The 21,166-nt window shown below is 40.2% G+C and overlaps 2 protein-coding genes across 2 annotated transcripts in view; both read left to right on the plus strand.

Annotated features, from left to right (window-relative positions):
* The window catches only part of LIMK1 (LIM domain kinase 1), a 95,019-nt gene extending 87,838 nt beyond the window's left edge, over window positions 1–7,181 (plus strand). Inside the window, exons 14-16 of the mRNA XM_018561241.1 lie at window positions 1,298–1,353; window positions 1,491–1,648; window positions 6,436–7,181. Coding sequence (XP_018416743.1) covers window positions 1,298–1,353; window positions 1,491–1,648; window positions 6,436–6,598 — 377 coding nt within the window. The 3' untranslated portion in view covers window positions 6,599–7,181. The remainder of the gene's footprint in view (window positions 1–1,297; window positions 1,354–1,490; window positions 1,649–6,435) is intronic.
* Window positions 7,182–20,328: 13,147 nt separating this feature from the next.
* Window positions 20,329–21,166, plus strand: part of LOC108790882 (septin-4-like) — a 47,187-nt gene continuing 46,349 nt past the window's right edge. Inside the window, exon 1 of the mRNA XM_018561240.1 lies at window positions 20,329–20,535. Within this exon, the coding sequence (XP_018416742.1) occupies window positions 20,533–20,535 (3 nt within the window). The 5' untranslated portion in view covers window positions 20,329–20,532. The remainder of the gene's footprint in view (window positions 20,536–21,166) is intronic.

Raw genomic sequence — 21,166 nt, forward strand, 5'->3', positions numbered from 1 at the left:
GCTGTTTGATCACCCACTAGCTACTTTTTTTCACTCTGGGACCCTGGTAGTAAGATCTGCTTAGTGTAGTTTCAGCTCAGCCCTCCTGGTTTTGGAATTTTACTGTTCTTGGGGAAGTCAGGTGCAGAAATGTCAATGGCAGAAATATTATCAAATGGTTCTATTTGAAAGAACCTTTCAGCCCATAGATGTTACTGGGATTTATGTTTTACAACATGTAGCCATTTAGCAACTAAAAAATTTGGAAAGGCAGTACTTAAGCAGAGAATTGTCATGAAGCAGAGAAATCTCTGCGATTTGAGGAGACTTGGTCATGTGACTTTGACAGGTTACATGATCGTTTTTTTTTCTTTTATTTACAACTGCTATTCATTTTTAGATCCCAGAATAAATTTTCAAACCACATCACTGAGCATTACTGCAATGCAGCCTTATCGCTGCTTTTTAAATGAGCCCCTTGGAGTCAGATTTCATAAGTTATAAATTAACATCAAATTCAGTGTGGGAAGGCCTGAATACAGTATAGATATAAAGCACCGCAGGTTTTTCGGGTGCCAATAAAGGTACCGAAAAATTGACTTTTATTCTTCTATGCTTTATACATTGACACTATTTGGCAAAGCACAAAATTAAAAAAAACAACCCTTGGTAAAAGCATTGCCATTAAAGTGTGTGAATAGCAATGTATTATTTTAGTTTTAGTTTTTAATAGTGTAGAATTATTAAAACCCCTTTTAGTTTATTTTTTGATGTGTGTCCTGTGAAGGTTTCCCTTCCTTCCTGGGAGATGCAACAAGTTATTGGAGCAAACCCGTGCAAAGTGAGAGGAATTCCAGAAAAGATTTACCATCTACCGTGTTTCCCCGAAAGTAAGACCTACCCCGAAAATAAGACCTAGCACTATCTTCAGGGATTTCTGTAATATTACACTAAGCTGCAGCCAGGTAAGACATCCCCTGAAAATAAAACCTAGTGTCTTTTTTCGTAGAAAAAAAAATATAAGACACTGTCTTATTTTCGGGGAAACACGGTATATCTGTCTAACTCTTCATTACTTCATCCAAATCTAAAATGAAAATTCTGGTTATATGTATGCTTTAGGATTTTATGTTTGATCAATAGGCCCATGGGCACTAAGAAATACTGTCGAGAAATATTTGATTCTAGAACTTAAAAGCAACTGAACAGAAGGTGATAATATGAGGCTGGTGTCCTTATTCATGGCATTTACCTATATCATCATCAGTACCCTATGTTAGCTTTCTATGGGTGACTGAAGTGCTTTCTCTTCTTACAGGGAGAAAATATGATGAGTCGGTGGATGTTTTCTCCTTTGGCATTGTGCTGTGTGAGGTAATAATACTGTTACTTACATTGCCAACTTCTGTCCCTTTTTCTTTTCTCTACAAATAAATTATAACAATTCCATAAATATTTTAAGATTTTACTAGCCATGACCAAGTCTCATATTTTGTCTTTTTTCCTATTAGATAATTGGCCGTGTTAGGGCTGACCCTGACTATCTCCCACGTACCATGGATTTTGGGCTGAATGTTCGTGCCTTCCTGGACCGTTTTTGCCCCCCAGACTGCCCACCAGGCTTCTTTCCTAGTGCAGTATTATGCTGTGATTTGGACCCTGAGAAAAGGTAACTTATTCATTAGTTTAGTCTAAAGCTGACATTCAGCATAAGAACTAAGCTACAGGATGTGTTCTTTCTAATGTTGATATAACACTTAATTGGATAACGAAAGCATTAGTTATTAAGGTTTTACATTGGCATGAGAATCAACACTGTATCCATGTTTGTGTGTTGAAGGTACAGCTTGGAAACTTCAGGAAATAATCAGTTTAGAAGCAGAAATACTTCAGATATTGTCTTCCTCAGCATCCGTGTTCATAGATATGTATTATTGTATATTATTGTATCCTGTTTCAAACTGCCCAAAGGTTTATACCAGGGACAAAAATCTTAGGCCCCATTCACATCAGTCTGGTCTGTTGATGTGCATTAACACACATGCTTTATGTTAACGGGCATTGCAGTGCACTACAATGAACTGAAAGTCAGAAATGAATTATTTTTTCTATTGCACCGCTCCACAATGCATTGTAATATGTTACTGTGTGTTGTGTTTCAAAGGTATTTTTAGTATGTTGGAAATATCCACAATGCATTGTAATATGTTACTGTGTGTTGTGTTGCAAAGGTATTTTTAGTATGTTGGAAATTAATTACACTGCAACACACTAACGCATGCATTGCGCACTGCGGTAATGTACGCATTACTGCAACACATAGGTATGAATACAACGTAAGTAGGTCCAGGCCATAACTCTTGTCCCTTCCAGAGAGGGTTGGAATTGGCTCACTGGCAGACCCCCTAATTACACCCTTTTTGTTTACACCACTGGAGATAGCTGAGGCTCAGACATTGGACCAGGCAATTTACTAAATCAGGTGTAGTCAAGGAGTTAGGCTTGCTAATGCCTTGCTATGATTGCTGCACATTGCCATACCTCAGAACTATGTACAGTATCTGCTAGGAGATGGTGAGGGCACATACCTGGGAAAAGCATACCTGCACTGATGCAGTCTGCAGTATGAGCCTGCACTGGTGGCTCTTTTCAGTGTTATTGTTTGTGTTTGTTTGCCTGTATTTATTCTAAGCATGGAAAATACTCAATTATGTCTGATTTATAGGCAACCTTTTGTTTTATAGTGACTGTTACAAATGAAAAAGGCCAATTCATTTTTCCTGATTTCTTTGAATTTACAGAACACCTATTATGCAGTTTTGTAACTGACATCCTCACACATAAAATGAATGCACCCTTTCCTGTTACTATTTAACACTGATTGATTGACAATATAGGTCAAGTATAATCAAAACTGGAGGATCTTTCCTTTTACCAAGGTAGATGAGCCAGTTTTATATAAAAAAAAAGTATGTGAATCACTCTTCTATCCACCCTCATACGTTAATCAAGCAGTTGCCGTTCCCAAACTGATCGGGAGCCTTAACAGAGAACGGACAGTTCCTGTAAAGGATGCCTCAATATTTAAAGCTGAACTCCTGCTATAAAGATTTATGTATACTTAGTTTGGCCACGTTTGGCACAATGTACTGTAGGTACACATAATTTATCTCTGGTAGGGCCTGGAGGATTCTGTAAAACACTGCAGTAGCCGCAGCTACTACAGTGCTTTTTCAGCGGTCTTTCAGGTCCTGTACTGCTGCTGTGCTGAATGACTTCCCTACTGACAAGTGCAAAAAATATCAAAAATAGATTGTCAAAAAATGAAACCGTCCCTGCAGTTAATAGTTGTACAAATATAGTTAGTACACACCACATTTAGGGTATGTTAGTAGATGAATCCAGGTGTAATTTACAGATCAGATGGCAAATGAGTTGCAATTCCACAGTTGTCTGTTCTTGGGAGGACCTCCTTGGAGGTTCCTTAATGCCTGCCACTGATCCTTTATAATTATTGTGTCTCTACACTTTCATGGTGTTGCAGGCAAATAAGATGTGAGAATCCTCTATGTTAAGCATACCAATGTCAATGTAGAAAAAAACAGTAGTTTAGATATATTGCTTCACAATTAAGTGACTGTGAATCCAATTGATAGCTCACAGAGACAGATGATATTAAAAAAGATCTCCTAAACGGTATACAATCACCATTATAAGTCCATGTATGCACAACACAAGATAAATTGGTTACATCTGACTCAATTAGGCACTGCTGTAGAGTCCGTCCATAAAGATGTGTGCTAAAATATGGGCCCCGTGCTACCAGCTCCCTGCCATTCTTTAAAGCTTTTCATCTCTACAATGGACTTCTTGGAGGCGCATGGATAAATTGAAACTTCCTTTTATGCATATATACACACAAACAGGAGGGGACTGCAACGTCATCATGTCTCCAGTCCATGAAAGAATGGACTTTTATGGTTTCTATCCATACTTCTACTTTACTTCCTCAACAGACCAGGATTGTAGAATTCAACCCCCTATATGCACAGACATGGTGATGTGCAATAAAAATATATACTAACATTACTATATACTAAAAAAAACTAACATTACATAGTAATATTATATATAATATACAGTATATCGACAAAATATATTCCTCTGCCCATAAGTGCAAAACACAAACAGTTTTATATATGCATTATACATATTCATTTATTTGAGAAGGTAAAAGAAACTGTATTTTAAAAGTAAAGCCCACCTTTTTAAAGATAAAATTATAAATGCAGTTCTTCGTAAAAAAAATAATTTGCATTTATTATTTTTTTGCATTGGAGGCAATAAAGCATTGCAACTGTGATTAGTAAATCGCAGATGCAATGCTCTGGCTCCTGCAGATTCTCCCTCCTGTCAATGTACAATCCAAGGACATCAAGTACCAGGTTGTCTCTGGCCTAGTGGTTCAGGAATTCATCCCTGGAGTTGGGGAAATTCTTTTTACCAATATCAAGATTATTACAAGGGATGCCAGTCTGACAGGATGGGTAGGATTCCTAGATACCTTGTCGGTGTAGGGGAATTGGGGCCTGGAGTGATTTGGTTGTCCCTTAAATGCTGGACATTTTGAAGGGAAGGTCTTTCAATAAGGATCCAGTCAGACAATGCCACTGTATTTTCACATTCAAATTAGGTAGGTTTGTCTCCATGTGCAGAGATTCTCAAGGTGAAGCAGTGTATGATCTGGTGATTCCATGGGATCAGTACAATCTGGTCTATGTCTTTCCTCCCCTGAAACCCCTCCTTCCAAGCTGGCCCAGGCGGATGTGGTACTTCAAACTGATCAGACCCCTTGAAGATCCTCAACGGGCTCTTCAGATTGACCGGATGTTTTTTCCTGAGAACCTGCTTTACGGTCTTTGGCTTTAACAGCATTGGCTTACCCAGGTCTTAAAGGACAGGATCTTCTCCAACTCAGTAATATCCACGATTTTAATAGTCAGGAAGATCTACCATCGCACATGGAAGGCATAGTTTGCTTGGTGTGAGGAAAGCAATTTCCATCGCAGAAAATACTTTGGTGGATGAATCCTGAATGTTCACAGTCAGACTTGGATCAACAGTTGGCCCTGACTACAATCAAGGGTCAGATTTCAGCACTTGGAAACTTATTGCTTGTCTTGTTGAGACATTTTTCTAGTCTTACACAGGGATAAGGTAGTATTAAGGTCTAGAGCCTTCTTCCTTCTCAAGGTGTTCCATCCTTTCACCTCAGCCACGACATTTTATATAGATCATTTACTTGAGCGCAGTGTAATTTGGATCTCATTGAGCTAATTTGTGTGTATTCCATACAAATTGAACACAGCAGCTGGATGTATCACTATCACCATAGCGCAGGTCCATTTGTGCATATTGTTTGGATGTGTTACGTGCTGTGCGTGCCTACCCCGCAGCCACTGCTTCGATCAGAAACACTGAATCCCACTTTGTCATCCCTTTTGGTGTTTTGTTTGCTGTGTTGCCCACCCCAGTTGGGTTTTCTTTTGGATGTTTCATTTGTCACTGATTACGGTGTCCCTCAATGAGCGACAAAGAAAATTGGATTTCTGTGCTCACCATAAAATCCTTTCATGAACGTTCATTGTTTTTTTGGTAACACTACTTGTTACAAAACTGAGACATGCTGGTTTATGCCAGTGCCTGAATCCTCCTGTAGGTGGCAGCATAACCCAATTGTTTCTGAATCTTGTGTCCTTCACTAAACGTCTGAGAAAAGGATTCTACATTGAATACAAAAATCTAATTTTCAGTGTGCTTAAGAGAGATGTGGGGCAAAATCTAGTTTTCACATAAACTAATTGCAGTGTGAGGATTTCTGAATCTAAAGGGGGAGGAAATATTTGGACACCTAATATGTAAGTTGGTACCAGAGTGTTTACGCCTGTGAAATATTTTAGCATAGGTGAATATATGTACAGTATCCTGGTGTGTTGGGCTCTTTATTTGTAAAAACTACACTGTTCTTACAAACAAAAACAATTTTTTTTATGTTAGGCCCAATGCTGGTAAAAGCAACCTATGCTAAGAAAAATAAGGAGGCAGCTACTGGTAGCCTCTTCTGCTGAAAATGCTAGTTGTTTTGTCATGATGATTTAGTGACTTCAATACTTTCTTTGTCACTGACCAAGAACAGTACACAAATCAGGTGTTCTGAGTTCACTTGCTGCATACTTCTTCCAGGACAGTGAAGCCAAAGTAACTGGTACTTTCAAAAGCGGATTAGCAGCAGCAGTTCCTATATTTCTTTTAGCACAGGTTTCCTTCAAAACAATCATCAAATTACAAAATAGCTTACTGCTGTATATATTTTGGGGTTTTGTAGCTAGCAGTACTAGTGGTGTGCTTTCTATATTATATTCTAACTATCTCTTTTCCCATTTTACTCTCTTGCAGGCCCAACTTCTCACAGCTTCAGCTATGGCTGGAATCATTGCTCAGGCACCTGACTCTGCAGCTCCCACTTAGTTCACACCTTGAACAGCTCGAGCAAGGCTTTTGGGAGATATATCGTAGAGGAGAAAGTGGCCTGCATCCCCATCCTGAAATCACAGAATAACACACGTGGCAAATAGGAAGATATCCAGATACAAATACCCCATTGTTGTGTTTATGGGGAGCTCATGTTGCTTACTTTGCAAGGAGAGGGGATAATCCCTACATCTAGGTTAAATGAAGGGGACCTGCTGTGTCCAAGCTTACTGGTACTGCTTCCGAGCATTGAAGGGAATCCAAAGATACATTGTTGCAGTTTCATTGGGTGCCTACTGAGTTTAACTTTAGCCTGCAATGGTCCTTGGACTGCCATTGGTAGAGATGAGCAAGGTTTTTTGTGTGCCACTCACTAAACTACTTAAAGAGCCAGTATTAGTTTTGTGGTTTTAAAGGCGTCATTTCATCACATGAATCCTGCATGACGCCCCTTTTGTTTAAACTTCCTGTACAATGGAGCATTCTGCACCTTATGTAAATACCTGTATGTATATTTAGACCTTTCTGTACATATCCTTCTAATGTTTGTGACTTAAGCCTGTCATCCATGATCACTTGTTCATGTTGCCAAGAAGGGCTTACTGGTTTTTCTGTCTGTCAAAAGCATTCTGGGCCTGGGGATTACTCCCTGACAGGACCATCATGCACGTGGTTAAAAAAAAAAAAAAGTGAAGAAGATGTGGTGTAGGGCAGCTGTCTTACACAAAATAACACATTTTATTTATTGTTATGTGTCTATACATTAAGCACTTATAGATGGATTAGAAGCTTTTAAACCACCAGCATATAAATGTTTGCATATATTCACTGTTAGCTCAGTTTCTAACATTCAAAACCTATAGGGGCCTCTGTGTACCCCAGGGTAACAATTCTTAGGTGTCAGCCTATCTCTATTTATATTCATATAGCTTGAAAAAGACAATTGTCCTTCTGACATGAGAGTATAGGTAACACTGGGCTGTCTGCCTAAAGGCCAGTATGTATGTATGTAGAAGTACTGTAATAGATGTATAGCTTGGGGATGCATTAGCAAATACAGTAGCTTAGCTGAAAATGAAATGAGGCTACTAAAAGCTTCCTCCAGTGCTCTCTTCTACAGGCTTTCTGTATTCTATAAGTGCACTTCATGTTCCCTCACATTTTACATACTTCATCAATAAGTCTTTGTTTTTCTCTGTGCAGCAGTTTTGCACATTTAAATATCCCACAGTTTTGCCTTATATTATATATGTGGAGAATATTCCATAAGCAGTACATCAATATTGATAGCTTTTGGTTTTAAGTTTAAGGTTCTAATTACTGAAATGCCCATACCATTTAATATTGAATGTAGGTTTGCTGAATCTAAAACATGGATTTTGCAGGCCATGCCTTTCCTGTACACTAGAAGGTCGTTTTTTGTTCTTGTCTAGCTTTCTTATTATATACAACTGTTGATTACTCTAATCTATCAGATTCACAAAAGAAAATTGGCAGTAATGGAAAATTTGACAAGACAATCTCAGGTTATAGCTATTTTTCAGTTCTAGAACAATCAGAACACAAAGGAATGCCATAACAAAATATGGTAGCAGCACAATTAATATTCCTTATAATATGCAATCAATACCTACTAGTAGGTTAAAAAAGGTACATGTCCATCAAGTCCAAAGTAGTCATTGAACATAAGAAAGTCCACCTCCTCAATTGTACAGTGTAATCACTCATACACGGAGGAGCAAGCAGTTCTTGTTTAGGCTTAATCAAGCCTGGTCTTTTTTAAGGTACAGAAGACATAATTAGTTGCACCTAACGCTGCTGTAAATTAATAAAATATGTTCTATGAATCCTACCAGGTTAAACTCACAAACTGGCTGTCTTCAGTGACTCGTATACTTGCAGTAAATCTAATTATTTTGTAACCAGGCTGCATTTCAATCTATAATTGCTTTGACTTTCTAAAACTGACCAACCATTAAATTGTCTCCCTTTTGCATCCAAGGGCTGAGGCTGCAGCTTTTGTTTCTTACCACACAGAGACTGATAAGCTGATTACAGTGAAAGCAGACCCACCTCCTTTACGGCCATTTTCTAAAATTATTGCACTGTATATAGTTGATATATTTTTTCTGGCAGTAATTGGAGTTTAACTTTAAAGCTATTTAATAATCTTACTGGGATGGATAAGAGGTGTGAGTCATAGCAGGGCTGAAACACTTATATTTCCTTTATGAAACTCTGCTGCGTGGCTGTCCTATGCCAGCCATGTGACCAAAGGTGTAAGCTTTTGGCTGTATGAGTTCAGAATAGCTTATGCTCCCTTTCAGTGGAGATCACATCATAAAAATGTCTAAGCTTTTGATAACATGAATGGCACAGGTGAGAGTCCAAAAGAGTGATGGGAAGTTCAGTAAATAATTTCCGATTTTTGTTTAGCGTTATGGTCCCTTTAAAACAACATGTGCCTAATTTATGAAAGCCGTGCAACAGTTTCAGTTGCAGTTCCAACACATGCAACAGATTCACGTAGTTGGTATTACTGCCACTTTAAGAACCACACAGCCAACAGCCTCATAGCAACCATGTATATGGCTGAACGGCAATGGGCAGAGTCCGATGGGGAAGCTTAGAGACTAGTTTTCCATCAGGTCCTTTTAACTTGTGATTCTCTAGCCTTAGCTAGCAGCTATGGAATTCACCCATTGCTCCCCACTATAATCCACAAGGGAGGGGGACCTGATGGGGAACCAGTCTCAAAGCTTCCCCATCAGACTCTACCCACTGCCATTCAGCCATTTAATTGGTTGCTATGAGGTTGTTGGCTGTGTGGTTCTTAAAGTTGCCCATCAGGCTGTACCCACCACAGGTAACCTCCTCGGCTGCTGTGCCTGTCAGTATGACAGCTGAAGTGGCTGGGTAGGGAGCTCAGTAACGATGTGTCTGTGATTGTATATGGCTCACTGTTACTGAGCTGCACTGAGGATGGAGTGCCTAGTATAGACACTCCAGCCTCAGGGCTGTCCCCCGCCTTGCGTCCATCGTGATAGATTTATGTACCCGTTTCTGAGAGAAGCTGGAATTCATATGAGTGCCTATGACTTTTTACTTTGAATTCCAGGGAATGTGTTCTGCAGAAAAGGTTAGTATTCATGCTGTGTTCCTGTTATCCATCACAGCAAGAGTGTTAACATAGCTTTATGTCAGCATTTGAGTGTAGCACAAAGATATCGTACATTGAACATTTATTTGGTTTTAAAACACAGCCCAATTCTGACTTTCTAAATTGAAAAAAGATCAAATGAAGCATGCAGTGCATTATACAAAGCAGATTATAATTTCAGTGATTCCGATTTGTAATTATTATTGTGAAATTAATCATTAATTATTAAAGAAATAAAAAGAGAAAGACAAACCAAACCCATGAATAGCTACATGAGGTAGTTTCTTGCAATCACTATGAACAGGTAGTTTCTTGCAATGCATTTTAATAGGCGCGCCTGTACAAGCAGACATTTGACACTTTCAACATTTTTGCCTGAAAGTATATAACTTTCCCTGAAGTTTTATGATACCACACTAGGTTGTGACCACAGTAGGAAGCTCTCCCCCCAACTACTATGACAGACAGGCTTTTCCTTGAGCTGAATTTCTTGGCATCAGCATTATGTTCTCAGTCACTTTCTTATAGATCCCTATAGTGCACTCCAGGAAGTTCTCTCAACTGAGCTGGTGTGAATCTAGATCCCATGTTAAGACCCAAAGGAGGATTAAGCCTACTCCATTCAAAACTAAAAAAATACATATTTACCTATAGTGCACCATGAAACTTTAGGTTAATAATTTCATAGCAGTATAAATTATGATTAGCCATTTATGAGACTTATGAGTTACCAGACTTACTAGATTGACTGGCTGTACAAATCAAAATGCAGCAGTGCTTCTAATGGATGCCTCGCATATATACTATGTCTGCTTAGTCTGGGTTATGTCATAGCGTAGTGTATGCAAAGTTTACTCCTAACACACAACTTTGATCTTTTGTCTCTGACCATCAACACTGCTGAATTGTCACAAGTTAATACTTATTGGGATTTCTAATATTTGTACTAGTTTCACATTATTAATGTTTCCACATTTGCTAGTACGGTACAGCTTTTGGTATAATACAAGAGAGCTCTGCTCCACTATGCAGTAAGTATAGAAATCAATTCATGATCTCATTTGTAAGGGATTATTATTACAAAACAATCAATTGTAACTGTTGTCATGTAAAGTGGGCTTTTATGGACATTATAATGTACTTTGTCATTAAAACCAGCCTGACCTGATGGTTAACCAGGACTCTGCACATAATCAGTTACTATTTCTTCTCACATATTTAGAATGTTAATATTTGTTCTTATATTACTGAACCATTAATCAATTTTATATTCCTGTGTTCATGCACAAATATACTGAAAGAAGAACTCCAGGGAGCAATAGTTGATCAAAACTGTCCCCTTAGCATCATACCAAGACGGCAGTCTTAAAGAAACAGCAATCTTCTTTTGTAAAAAAAAAATACTTTCAAACTTTCAGCATGCCTGTGTGACTCCCCTGCAAGCCACTTCAGGCAGCCCTGAGCCATACAAAAATGCAGGAAGCCATGCATCCCTTTGCTCCCTACAGGTGAAAACTTTGCTGAAGCCACTGGATGGAGCTGTGTATATAACAAGTATATGATCTGCAGCACTAGTAGGAAAAGCTAGAGATGCTAGAATTCACATAACTCCCTTGATAGACAAGCTATGACTTGTAAGCTGACAACTATTTGTTCTTGTTGTCCGGGTTGCTGAAGGTGCTGATGTACTTGCAGGATAAATCTTTGCAGGTAATTTTTGCTACAATATATTTGCGCATGTTTATAGCATGGTCTTGGCAATGCATAATACTTTTTATTGCTGAATCTGAAATTCTTTAAATGAGCAGTAGGGATTGATAGGATTTAGATGAGAAACATGTGTGAATATATTATTAGTAGCTGAAGCAGAAGATGAAGTGCACACTCCAATAATACCTCTCAGTGGATCCACTTAGACAGCAGTGCCGATGCCAGTATATAGACATCATGTTTGTTACAAAACAAATGGCCACACACCCTTTCTTTAAAATAATAATGTCTACATTTTTAGTCAACTGCACTAAAATGTCAAAATTGATTAGAATGCCAATAAAATACTACAGCATAGTACAAAACTGAGTGAAGAAAAGTAAGGTGGGTGGAATGAATGTTTGTTGTGCCTGTTAACACTTTATCCGGTGCCTTTAGGCAATAAACATGTCAGCTGCCTCCATCCTACCCCTTAGGTCAGCAGTTCTCAACCTGTGGGTCGCATGACGATTTGCCAGGAGTCTCCCGCTATTAGATAGAGTCGCCCGGGAGAGAAACACTTTCTCCCGGAAAGGTATACTCTGCTCGATCGAGCAGAGTAAACCTTTCCTTCCTATCGTGTTTTTTTTTTCTGACATTGGGGACCGCCTGCCGCCGTAAGTCGGGGAAAAAATAAAAACCACCATAGGAATGCATAGCTAGATTCCTATTGGCTATTTCACTTTGCAATAGCAAACTAGATATTGAACACGCCGTCTGCTGCTGCCAATCAGCAGAGTGGGACCTGCAGTTCTCCATCAGGTCCTCTTCTAGTGATTGACAGCAGCAGAGGGCGGGTCCAATAGCTATTGGCTATTGCAAAGTGAAATAGCCAATAGGAATCTAGCTATGCATTCCTATGGTGGTTTTTTTTAAATTTTATTCTGACAGCGTACGCCAGTGGTTCTCAACCTGTGGGTCGCTGTGTGATTTCTGCTGTGCTAGGTGAGTCCTCCTCAGCCCTCTCCTAGCGCAGCAGTGTCAGTTCTCCCGCCACGCCGCCAGATGTCGCTTCAGCAGCCGCGTCATCCCTAAATTTTACCGTTGGGGGTCACCACAACTTTGCAAATGTTACTAAAGGGTCCCGGTCCTAGAAAGGTTGAGAACCACTACCTTTGGTCTACACTGTCCTCCATTTTGTGAGTTTTATGCAGAAGTGTTTTAATGAGACATGTGACCAACTTGTAACAGCTTTCATGTAGAGGTGACTAAAAATAGGGATATTTTAAAGGAACAAGAGCCAAGTTCTCCATTTTGGACTACACTTGTGAATATGTCATTATGAACTGCTACAATAAAGTCCCGTATGAAGGTATTTGACCACCTGACTGTTGTTCAACCCTGCGTGTTGGTCAAAGTTTATGGTGAAAGATTCTGATTCACTTTGCTTATGCATGGCAGGCTGGGGATCAAAGTACTAGCCTCAGGGTTTTAGACATAACCATTTACCTACCACGCATAAATGTCAAACATCATTAAGTTCTGCTGCAGTGATTAGCTCCTTTATCAGTATCAGTTAGTTCTACTATGAATCTTATTGGTTAACCCCCTCTAATAGCTCCTCCATTATGTGCAGATGACAGGCGATATTTCACCCACATTTGTCAATCGCTTCACAAGGCAATCACAATCTAAAAAACAGCGCTTGAAAATGAATATTCTAGGTCTAGGCTAATGGTTGGATGTAAAGATGTTACACATTATTTATTTTGTACTGTATGCCATTGATCTTGAAAACCACACTTTGCTTGTTACTGTTCTGTTACACTTTGCTGCAAACAATACATGAAGTTGTCTCAGAAGCTGCAGTGTGTTTTGTGTGTTTATTTCTCTATGACTCACACAATAAGGAATAGCAAGTGGGCAGGGGTGAACACTGCAGCAGTTCTACTCCTGACAATGCAGTAGATATATAATGTATTGACTGAACATGTTCCTCATCGTAGTGTAAGTGTGATATAAACTTGAACAGAATTTAAAATAGATTTTTTTTATTTTCCTTATCAATACATTTTATCCCTAAGGTTTTGGTTCAGTACTAGCTTACTAAACCATACATTAAAATTATACGTATTGCAAAGCAGCATCAGAAGTAGACTGAAAGGGGTTAATGAAGGCAAATAGGGCAGTCTGGCATTGGTTTGGTTCATTAGGAAAGTGTGGCGATAGAAAGTTCATGCTGCTTGTGGTCTCTCTTATAAACTGAACCATTTACTTTGCCTGATATGCTCAATCTACAGATTCACTTGGGGTTGATTTACTGAAGGCAAATAGGCGGTTCACTTTGCAAGGGTTCAATTAACAAGAGGGACCAAAAGCAGCATGTGCTTGCCATCCCCACACTCGTGTTGCGATGGGAACGTGGTGGTGTGCACTGAAAATTACGGCAAGCTGTACTTTTTCAGCGCAGCAGAATGCGACGCGGACACAACCGCCTTGCACCCTGCTGTGCCTGTAGAACTGAATGAAATGTCAGTTCATTGGACATTCTTAGAAGGAGGGTTCTTAGAAGGAGGGTTCAGCGATAACAGTGTACATTTTTATTTCAGGACACAATTCCTTTATTGAATCCCATCCGGCATTCTTAAATCCTCCCTTGAAGAACTGCAGGTATTCAGCAACCAAACCAATGTGTAGTAAAATATGTGAAGCACTGTGGGTACAAGGGTGTTGGCACTAAAAAGTAGCATAGCTGGAGATGAAAACAACTTCTCATTTTGTTGCCACAATACAAATAAACCTATAAAATCAACAGCACTGACACATAACGTTAATTGTAAGAATAAATATTTAAAGCTTTATTAAAGACAATCAAACCTTTACAGTATGTAGTAGGGTGCAGTAAGGTTGGCTTCAGCCCTTTCGCTGCCAGAGTTTTTTGTTGTGTTTTGTGCACACGTTAACCACCCCAGCTATATATTTCCTGGAAGCAGAGACCCTGCAGAATAAAAAGGCGACACTTGCAATTGTAGCATGAAAATAGCGCAACTGTTTATCAATCCAAATGTTCAGTAAACAGTACACAAGTTAATTATTGTGCACAGAAACACAATATATTACCCATTTTTTTTAAGATATAAAAGAGGAGGTTGCACTAAGTAAATAGATACCAAACATGTCAAGCTTCAAAATTGTATGCGCCCGTAAAATGGCAAAAAACTATGGTACCCAAAATTGTCTATAGACGACACTTTTACAGGTCATCAGTTTAGATTTAACCAATAATTATGGCCCTAGAATTAGAAAGGAAGATAGCTGGTCACTCTCCCATCTCTCTGCCAACACCGGTCTGCAAAAGTGGCAGCAGAACGCGGGAAACATGGTGGAGGTGTCGGGCAGAGGGGGCCGCATGTTTGCCATCCAGTGGAATTTACAGCAGTCTGAATCACTTCCAGTTTAAAGCTGCTGCTAACATATCACGGCGGCAGATAAAGAGCTAATGTAAAGAATGTGTACCTTTTTTTCAATCTTCGTGCTTTACCACTATATTAAGCTGCCCTGTGCTGGCATCACACTAGAGATCTGAAGTACAGTAGTCTTGATCGCCAGCGGTCCAGCATGCCCCCCTGCAAAGTGTTTGGACCAACAACACTGTGCAAGACCCACTACTGACTACAGTTTTTAATTCAAGTACACTGCTTCACCTAAAAAAAACAGTCACCAACTGGAGACTTTAGTGTTATGATCTGGGGTTGCTTTATTTGCCATGCACAACACAGGATGAGCAGCAGAAGCTTAGATTACTACAGACCTGGTGTAAGTTGGAAGGATTTGGATTTCTAGAGCACTGGGATGACACTTCATTGGGGTAAAACCTATTTGATAAAGATGGTTTGCACCTAAATGGAAAGGGGGGGGGGGGTCTGTTGTGCTAGGGGAGAGGTTTTATGGGAAGTATGGAGGTGTATTAAAACTAGGATTGAGGGGAGAGGGAGAGCTAGAATATAATGGGGCACATAAGTCAGACACTAATGGAGTGTGGAATGGGGGGAGGGCTATTACATGTGATAATGAGATTCCTATGTTACAAACCAATATTACTGACCACTACTGCACTATTTGTACTACGAAAAAGGTTTATACAAGCACGAAATGCAACAATAGATTAAAGTGTTATTTCACCAATGCCAGAAGCCTGCCAAGCAAAAGAGAGTTGGAAACTTTAGTGTATGAAGGGTACTATGATTTCGTTAATGTGTTGGAATCTTGGCTTGTTCGTCACATGATTTGGCTGGTAACATTCCTGGCTACACTCTTTCGGAGAAAGCGGGTAAAACGAAAAGGTGGCTGTGTCTGTCTCTATGTCAGAAGTGATCTAAACGTAAGTGTGAAAGAAGACTTTATTGATGGGGAGTGTGACTATTCTGATGCATTATGGGAGAAGTTACATATTAGTGTGCATTCTGTGAAAGTAATTAGTGCAGATTGTTACAGGACCCCCACTGTTAATTAGGAGATACAGACTCCGCTCCTTATACGTATGGAAAGGGCTGCTAGTGCTGCGACAGTCATAATAATGGGAGATTTTAACTCCCCTGATATTGACTGGTATAATGGCAATGCTGGAACAGTAACAGGGTGAACATTTATAAACTTATACAAGACATTTATAAACCTATTACAAGGCAATTTCATGGTACAGTTTATAAAAGCCCCAACTAGAAATGATGCTCTGCTGGGTCTATTAATATCAAACAATTTGGAGTTAATCACAAATGTTCATATAACAGAAGATCTGGGGAGCAATCACCATAATATGATTTCATGTAACTTAAGTTGTAAACAGCGAGCACATGCTGCTCTTAATTTTTAAAATACTTAATTTCAGGAGCAAATTTTCCAATGCTGGGGGCTGCTCTCCAAGACTAAGGGCCCGTTCACAGCAGTTGCATTGCGTTCCGGCCCGATTCTGGCCAGAACGCACTGCCTCGCATTGCGGCCGGCTCACTTTTTAGTGGGGCAGGAGGGGGCGTGGCGGGCCATTGAAGTGAATGGCACCGTAGCCAAGCCCTCCGGCCGCAATGCGATCGCCCGCACGGGATCTCAAGGCACATTGTGCCTGTGGTCCGGTCCAGTGCGATGTGATCAAAATGCTGCAAGCACTATTTTGATTGCACCGGACCGCAGGCACAATGTGCCTTGCAATCCCGTGCGGACGATCGCATTGTGGCCAGAGGGCCTGGCTACGGTGCCATTGAGAGAGCCGTGACTTTTCATTTGTAATCTCACAAGATCTCAGGGAATGCCCGCCCCCTCCCCCATCCGTTCCTCCAGTCAGTGCTGGAGGATCCCCCCCGGGCTAGTTTTTGTCCTCCTATGACCCTTAAGAGAACTATGGGGAAAAGCACTGTCCCCATAGTTCTCCTTTAATAGTAAAAATGTGGCTAGGGCATGTGACTAGAACACATCATCTGAAGGGAGGAAAATACCATTCACTTGTGAGATTACAAATTAATGTATTTATTTCTTGCTGGTTTTCCGTCCCCAATCTATAAAAAGGTCTAGAGATAAATTGAACATGTACTTCCATATACACCAAGCATCAAGTATGGATCCTTATAGGAAGAGAGCCTAAGAATGGCGAGGATTGCTTTGTTCAAATCCAATTTGGCGAGCACAGTTGCCCACAAATTTCATGCATGTCTGATCAAATTGTTTGTAGACCAAGATCATCTGTAAGGGCAGAGGAGCATCCCGCGTGGTTCCGTGGGAAGTGTTCTAGTCTGCTTCAGAGGCTCTTCTGATTAAGCATCTCACCAGGTGAAGCAATGTACTTCTATGCCTGGAGCAAGTCACGGTTCAGAATTAGGACAATGTAATGAACTGACTGGCTAACTACCATTTTACAGGCTCTGCATTTGGGAGCTGCTAGGTAGAAATTGAGACCACTCAGCAAACACCTTCTTTTAGCTCCCAAAGGTGTGAGCCCATTAGGTAATTTGTGCATTATAAACATGCAGATGTTTAAAGAATTGAGTTGGAGTCCTCTATCTGGTGCTGTCCATCTAATGTATACAACCAGCTTTAAACTTAGAATTAGGACTGGTAGATCTATCATCAGACATTTGTATTGGGCAATTCACAAGAACAGACTCTTTAGATTGGCCTGTTCCCCCTGGCCAGAGCTCTTGGAATAGACTGGATACAAGACAATGCTCTGTATATTGGACTGGACACTAAGGATGGGCCGAACAGGCCCAAGTTCAGTTCGCATTCGAACTTTAGAACATCCAAAAAGTTCGAACTCAAACTCAATGCAAGTCTATGGAGGTAGAACTTTAGAAAATATTTTGTAGGTCCGTATGCCATACGTCCTTGGCAGCGAAAGGGTTAAATATACTGTTTTCAAAGGAGCAGTGATTTTAACATCACCTAAAGGGTAACAATAAAAATGAAAAATTCCTTTAAATTCAGTGCCTGGGGGGTCCGTTTAACCTGCCTGTAAAGTGGCGCATCTATACGACGTACAGAACCTGCTGCAGCAAAACTGAAATTTCTAAAGAAAAAAAATTACTTTTTTTTTTCTTTTTAAAGCGTGCAGTTCCCCCTCTCAAACAATACCAGACCATTTAGGTCTGGTAGCAATGTTAGGAGGGACCCCAGTTCAGTTAAAAAAAAAGTGTGGGGTTCCCCCCAAAAGTCATACCAGACCCTTAAGGTCTGGTAGGAATTTTAAAGGGGAACCCCACCCCCAAATGGGGGGGGGGACGTGGGGTCCCCCCTAAAATTCCAGACCCTTGATCTGAGCACAGGCCTGGCAGGGCAAGAGAGGGGGGGGGGGGGGGGGAGCGCCCCCCCCCCCTTCAATACCAGGCCACATGCCTTCACTGGGAGGGTGCTTTTCCAGGGTCGCCCCTGGAAAAACACTTTGTCCCTGTGCCAATGCACGGGGGTGCGGGCAAGGAGCTTATTCACATCAGGGTACACCTTTAATAAAGGGGCACCCAGATACGTCCCCCCTTGTGAATGAGTAAGCGGTACTTGTACCCCTACCCATTCACTAAAGGGTTCAAACAAATTTAAATAAAAGGTCCAGACTTTTATCAAAAATCCTTGATTCGAAAAAAAAAAACCACAACAAAGGATTTTTGACAAGTCCTTTGTTTAAAAAAAAAAAATCCAAAAATTGATCCATCAACCTAATCCAGTGTCAATCACGACGACCAGTGTTGTCCACGACGCCGATGACTCGATTAAATAAAAAATAAATAGAAATTATTTTTTTTAAATGACGACGGCCATCCCATCACTACGCCGAACACCCGCCGTAGAATGGCATTTTGACAGATGACGGCAACTTATAAACAATTGGGCGGAGCTAGCAGTGACAGCTAGCTCCGCCCAACTGTTTACTGTTGCAACAGGTGAGCTATGATTGGGCAGAGTCATCATGACTTTGCCCGAACATGGTTCTCACAGTTCTCTGTGCCCTGATTGGGCCACAGTTCAGGTGCAAAGCTTTAGCCAATCAGGGCTCTCCAATGCACACAGGGCGTTCAGCAGGCGAACACACGAACTAGCGACGTTCGAGTCGAACTCACGTTCGGCTCGAACATCAAGCCCAACCCTACTGGACACTACATTTACAACAGATCTTCAAATTTCAAGTGGCGGAGGATGTACATTTCTTCATAAGGTCATATTCCAATCACTAACATTTGATATAAGCTTTAACATGGTAATGTTATTACAAAAGTCCTTTTAAACTTCTTACATTTGATGTGTTTGTTAAGATAATACATAGCAATCCTGCTTTTAAGGTCTATTGTCAGACACTTTGGGGTCTATTTATAAACAATTCACAAGGCCCTTGACTTTGCGAATATTGTTTTGGGTGAATAATGGCACAGGCAAATGTCCCTAATATATATTTTTCCCCAGTTCATATGTAGTGTGCTGTAATACACTATGGCTACTAGATGGTGCTAGTGGCCATAAAAAATATTTACCGGATACTCCTCAGCTCCATCTAGTGGCCATAATGTAATAATACAACATGCTATAGTCGAACCGGGAAAGTATATATATTAGGGACATTTGTTTGTGCCATTACTTTCCCAAAACAAATGTTCATATATATTTGCAGGGGTGATGGCCTTCAAATTGTGTATAAATAGACACGTTTGTGTCTCCCATTCTTGCTTTATTACCTTGTCACACAGGCAAGTAGTAGTTTCAACACACGTTGACAAGGCATGGTCCAATATTAAAACTTACTGGATAAATGCCATACAGTCATTGCTGGTGTACATGCATGTATGGAAGTAGAAGTGGTGGCAAGGAAGCTGAGGAGATCAATCAGCAATTCTGAATGTAAAAAAGGATACATGTTACAACATTTTTTTTTTTTTTTTTTTTTTAAATGCCAACTGATTATTTATACTATACATAATCGTTGTTCAGATAGGGGTTGTATCTATGGAGCCTAAAGGAGCGGGGATCAGGTAAGAAAAACTACTTTACACCAGAGCCCTATATAAAAAAGAGCAGTGACCCCTTGCAGTGTGGGGGAAGCCACACTGCAAGGGGATTTTTTTCCTGACTCTAAACTTTATTGCCAATTGTTAATAAAATGAGCAATATTTGCTTTTTTTCCCACAGAGATGGGAAGTGGGTGCCATATACATTTGAATCGGGTGCCATATAATTTAAGATTGGCCCTGCTTTAAATGTAGGGAGGCAAAGAGAGGGGGTGAGCAAGTGAGAGAAAGAATGAGGCAGGAATGGGAGCAGCTGGCAGTGACCTGGAGCCAAGCAACAGACTCAGCAGTCTGAGCAGCTCCCATCTCTCCCTGCGCCCTGCTAATCAGTACAAATACAAATACAGATATACATATGCATGGCAGAGTCTTCTATGCAGTCAGAGTGATGGAAAGAAGCATACTCTTTGACTGCCATAAACTTACAAAGTCTTCCAGTAGGATACAAGCTCTGCACTCTGCATTGCTTTCCAAGCTATGTGCCTGAAAGAAGAATCAGGACACAGAGAGGTAGAGTAACAGACTAGAATCAGTGACGTATTCTGGTGTAGCAATACAGAGGCTGGCAGGAGAAGAGAGAGGTGCAGGAAAACATACAGACCAGAGCAGGGGAGATCCCTCACACTGCAGCAAATGGTAAGGATGTCTTCTTGTGTCACTTCTTCTTGGCCACTTGCTAAAGCCATGCAGGGAGATTATTATGAGATGCAGACGGGATTACAATTGGACTTATTAGAGCTGCAGGGAAGTGACAGATTGTGTGTTTCTGTAAGATTAGGACTACAAGGGCAAACAGAACTAGCGTGACAATAAAAGATCTTTTCTCTGGATTACTTCATATCTTACGATAGAAGTTAAATTATATAGATGATTTATTTGTGACTTCCAGTTAGAATAAATGATACTGGTAATTGACCCTTTTATTATTAGATCCTTCCACAACATCAAAGAATTACTGCTACAATAAGAAGACACATCAACTATTAAAGTTTGAGTGTATATCTGCTTCTCTGTGTCTACTGCAGAGTTCTGCATTTTAATTATCTTACACTACAATAGAACAAGTGCGATTGCATGCAAAACTGTAATCTGAAATGTTTCATTTCACACATTTTTGGAAAATAAATGTTCATTGAACTCCCTAAGTGATATTGAGAATAGTACAGAAGTATTAATGCCAAGGAACATTTTGTATTTCCATCATATGTAGAATTGTGAATGCAATTGATGTTTAAAGGGCAGTGACTTTAACTTGTCACACTAGAAG

The sequence above is a fragment of the Nanorana parkeri genome, unplaced genomic scaffold (genome assembly GCF_000935625.1).
Source record: "Nanorana parkeri isolate BGI_ZX_2015 unplaced genomic scaffold, ASM93562v1 scaffold509, whole genome shotgun sequence".
Taxonomy (NCBI): Eukaryota; Metazoa; Chordata; class Amphibia; order Anura; family Dicroglossidae; genus Nanorana; species Nanorana parkeri.